At 37.9% G+C, this 4,200-nt stretch overlaps 1 protein-coding gene across 1 annotated transcript; it reads left to right on the forward strand.

Moving 5' to 3' along the window:
* Positions 1-336: 336 nt before the first annotated feature.
* ENH_00082360 (kinesin motor domain-containing protein, putative) lies at positions 337-2,202 on the forward strand (the record flags this gene model as incomplete). The annotated part of the gene is made up of 5 exons (XM_013577886.1): positions 337-442; positions 641-915; positions 1,148-1,227; positions 1,913-2,019; positions 2,198-2,202. 5 exons carry the CDS (start codon positions 337-339, stop codon positions 2,200-2,202), a joined length of 573 nt encoding a protein of 190 aa, XP_013433340.1.
* Between the last annotated feature and the right edge of the window lie 1,998 nt (positions 2,203-4,200).

Below are 4,200 nucleotides of genomic sequence, written 5' to 3' on the forward strand. Positions count from 1 at the left end.
TATTTTTAATTTTAATAGGAAATAGAAAAGGCAAGGAGGAAAGCAGAAGAGGAATTGAAGGCCAAAGAGCTGGAGGCGCAGCAGTTCGAGCAGGTGACACAAACCCTAAACCCTAAACCCTAAACCCTAAACCCTAAACCCTATACCCTGAGCTTTAAACATAGAGTGCCGAATCCGTGGTTCCTAGGGTTTGCGCTGTAGGGCGATCCTCAAGCTCCAGCTCCCGCATTTCCTCCCTAAACCCTAAACCCTAAACGCCAAACCCTAAACCCTAAACCCTAAACCCTAAACCCTTTGCTGCAGCACCGGGCCGAGTTAGCTGCGCAGCTGCAAGCCATGGAGACGCAGCTGCTGCGGGGCAAAGCCGAAGTGAAGAAGGCGCAGCAGCAGCAGCAGGAGCTGAAGCGGACTCAGCTGAAGCTGGAAGAACAAATGAAAATGGGTTAGGGTTTAGGGTTTAGGGTTTAGGGTTTAGGGTTTGGGGTTTGGGGCTGTAGACCTTGGATACTGTGCGGGCCCGGGGGTTTGCCTAGGGTTTGCACTTTGGGGGCGCCCGGGGCCGCAGCGCTCACTAGAGCGCCCAGGGCCGAGGGTTTAGGGTTTAGGGTTTAGGGTTTAGGGTTTAGGGTTTGGTGCGCAGAGGAGCAGCTGCGGCTGGAGCGCGACAAGGGTTTGGAAACTTGTTTGTTTTTGGAAACCCTCGTGAGCGACAGAGCCGCTCAGTTGAAGAGTTTGTCAAATGAATTTGAACTTTTGAATGAAAAGTTTAATTTGAAAGAAAATGGATTTTCCAAATTGCAAAACAAATACAAAAAAGACACTCAAACCCTTCTGCAGCAAATCCAGCAACTCCAGATCCAACTCAGCCTCGAACAAACCATCAATCGAGGGTTTGTGCCCCCCGAAGAAGACGCGGTGAGGGTTTAGGGTTTAGGGTTTAGGGTTTAGGGTTTAGACAGGGCCCCTTCACAAGCCGCCACAGCGGCTTAGGGTTTAGGGTTTAGGGTTTAGGGTTTGGCGGGGGCCCCCTGGGGAAGCCACGAAAGCGGCGGAGGGTTTACTGCCTCGAGCTTGCAGCTTTGAGCACGACGGTTAGGGTTTAGGGTTTGCGGTTTAGGGTTTAGGGTTTAGGGTTTAGGGTTTGCAGAGAATCCGCTCTTTGGCGGTTTGGAATGAAGTAAAAAAAGAATGGGAAATTCCCAACGCGCATTTGGCGGGCAACGAGGTGTACGTACACCTGAACTTACAACATTTGCTGCTGCTCATTTTAAATTTATTCTTGCTGCTGCTGCTTTTGCTGCTGCTGCTTTCGCTGCTGCTGCTTTGCTGCTGCTGCTTTTGCTGCTGCTGCTTTTGCTGCTGCTGCTTTTGCTGCTGCTGCTTTCGCTGCTGCTGCTTTTGCTGCTGCTGCTTTTGCTGCTGCTGCCTTTGCTGCTGCTGCCTTTGCTGCTGCTCTTTTGGTTGCTGCTGTAGCAACTCAAAACCACAAACACTGTTCAGTGCAGCTTTGTTGGATCCAGCGCGTGGTTTAGGGTTTAGGGTTTAGGGTTTAGGGTTTGGTCCGACTCTGCCTTCAAGGTGCTGAAGAGTGTAAACACAAAAACTATTTATTTTTAATTATTTCTTGAAAAATCAATAAACAATTAATTTAAATAAATGTTTTAAAATAAATAAATAAAAATACAAACAAATGAATTTATAAACAAAAGCAAATGCAGTCCAAACCCTAGACCCGAATCTGCTGCTGCGGCTTTTTGCCTTTTTGGTATTTATTATCTTTTTTGTTCATTTTATTGAATTTAGGGTTTTAAATTAAATTAAATGAAACTTAAAATTTAATTTAATTTAATTCAAAACTCTTTTATCTCCGGTGTATGTACACCTCAACACAGACTCATCCACGCTCCTGCAGCGAGGGGCTTCTCTACGAAGCGGCGGCCCAAGTGCAGCAGCAGCAGCAGCAGCAGCAGCAGCAGCAGCAGCAGCAGCAGCAGCAGCCACGATGCTTCAATGCGGTGGGTGCGGTGGAGGCAAACCGTCGCAAACCCTGCTGCCCAAACCCTAAACCCTAAACCCTAAACCCTTGAGGCGCAGCCTGGACTAAATGCCGCAGATCTGAGAGCCCTAGGCCTTTAGATGCCCAGCTTAGGGTTTAGCTTAGGGTTTAGGGTTTAGGGTTTAGGGTTTGGGCGCTCAGTATGAAGATTGAGTCTGTTCGAGACCCTCCCTCTGCACTCCCCCGCGATGGCTACGCAACTTCAGATTACCCGCACACAGCTTCCAGGCAAACCCTAAACCCTAAACCCTAAACCCTAAACCCTAAACCCTAAAGCCTGAACTCTTGTGTAAACGTAAGATTGAGGTTGTTGTCAGTGTCTCAAGCGGCGTGCCTAAAGCCTAAACAACTAAATCCCAAGTCACCCTTTGCTTGAAAATTCCTAAACCCTAAACCCTAAACCCTAAACCCTAAACCCTAAACCCTCGTTTTGAGCCGCAGGGCAGCAGAAGCAATTGACTGGGCACTCGACTGGGTGGAAAAACGCTACTTCAGGGAATACCCAGGCTTGCCGAACAGCCCTGACGTTGAGGTAGTAAACCCTAAACCCTAAACCCTAAACCCTAAACCCCAAACCCTAAACCCTAAACCCTAAAGTCGCGCAACTTTGCTGCGGGGCCCTGCAACAAGTTGGCCGCTTAACAACAAGCTCTCAAATCCATTAGTCCACCTTTATTTATTTATATATTTATTATTATTATTTATTTATTTATTTATTTATTTATTTATTTATTTATTTATTTATTTATTTATTTATTTATTTCAGGTTGTGGGGCAGCACGCGGGGGTTTTTGCGGCGCTGCTGCCGCAGTCAGCAGCAGCAAGAAGAGAAGCAGCAGGTTGGGAGTTTTTTTATTTTTTATTTTATTAAATAAATAAATAAAATAAAAAATAAAAAATAATAAATAATAAATAATAATAATAAATAATAAATAATAATAATAAATAATAATAATAAATAATAAATAATAGATATTTGTTTTATAATGATTTAATTATTTGCATATAATTGCATGCGCTCTTTTGTTTTTTATTTACATTTTTTGTTCGCTTCTTTTTTATTTTATTTTATTTTGATTTGGTTTATAAATTTTATTATTTTAATTTGGTTTTTTAATTTTATTAATTTAATTTAGTTTATAAATTTTATTGTTTTAATTTAGTTTATAAATTTTATTATTCTAATTTTCTACTATTCTGTTTCTATTTCTTCACAAATTTTATCATTTCAACTTTTCATTTTTTTATTTTATTCCTTCCTAAATTATATTACTTCTACTTTTTAACTTCGTTTTATTTTTTTGTAAATTTAATTGTTTCTATAAATTCGATTAAATCAAATTAAATTAAATCGAATTAAGTTTAATTAAATTAAATAAATTGAATCAAAACAAAGTAAATCAAAATTAAATAAACCAAATTAAATGCATCAAATCAAATGAATTTAATCAAAACAAATTAAATCGAATTAAATCAAAGTAAATGGATTTAATTTAATCAAATCAAATCATATTAAATGAATTAAACCAACTCCATTTTTTAATCCAATTAATTCAGTAAATCCAATTAAGTCAATTAAACGAAATTAGTTTAATTTAAATAATTTAATTTAATGTGATTTAATTTAATTTAATTAATTATGAAAATGCTTTTTGTGTTTGCTGCAGGCGGGCAGCAGTTTCCGAGGGCCCGGGGTTTAGTGCAGCCCTAAAAAGAGTTTTTTTATTTTTGAATTAAAATGAATTAAATTAAATTAAATTAAATTGATTATATTAATTAAAATGAATTAAACTGAATTAATTTGATTATTACAAACGGTACAACTGATTTGAATGCATTTAAAAAATATATAATTGTTTAATTTGGCGCCTCGAGGACAAAAACAAAAAAGATTTTCTAATTTCCAAATTTAAGGAAACATTTCAAACAAATTTTCCCACCTTCTTATCGACAACTGTTATCTTAATTGTTTATTATATTTACATATTTTTATTGCCATTTATATTTTATTTATCTTTATTTATTTATGGACCTGTTAAATATCTACTACGAATGTCATGTATATACATATATGTATAATATATATATATATATATATATATATATATATATATATATATATATATATATATATATATATATAT

This window comes from Eimeria necatrix, genomic scaffold (genome assembly GCF_000499385.1).
Source record: "Eimeria necatrix Houghton genomic scaffold, Enh_scaff908, whole genome shotgun sequence".
Taxonomy (NCBI): domain Eukaryota; phylum Apicomplexa; class Conoidasida; order Eucoccidiorida; family Eimeriidae; genus Eimeria; species Eimeria necatrix.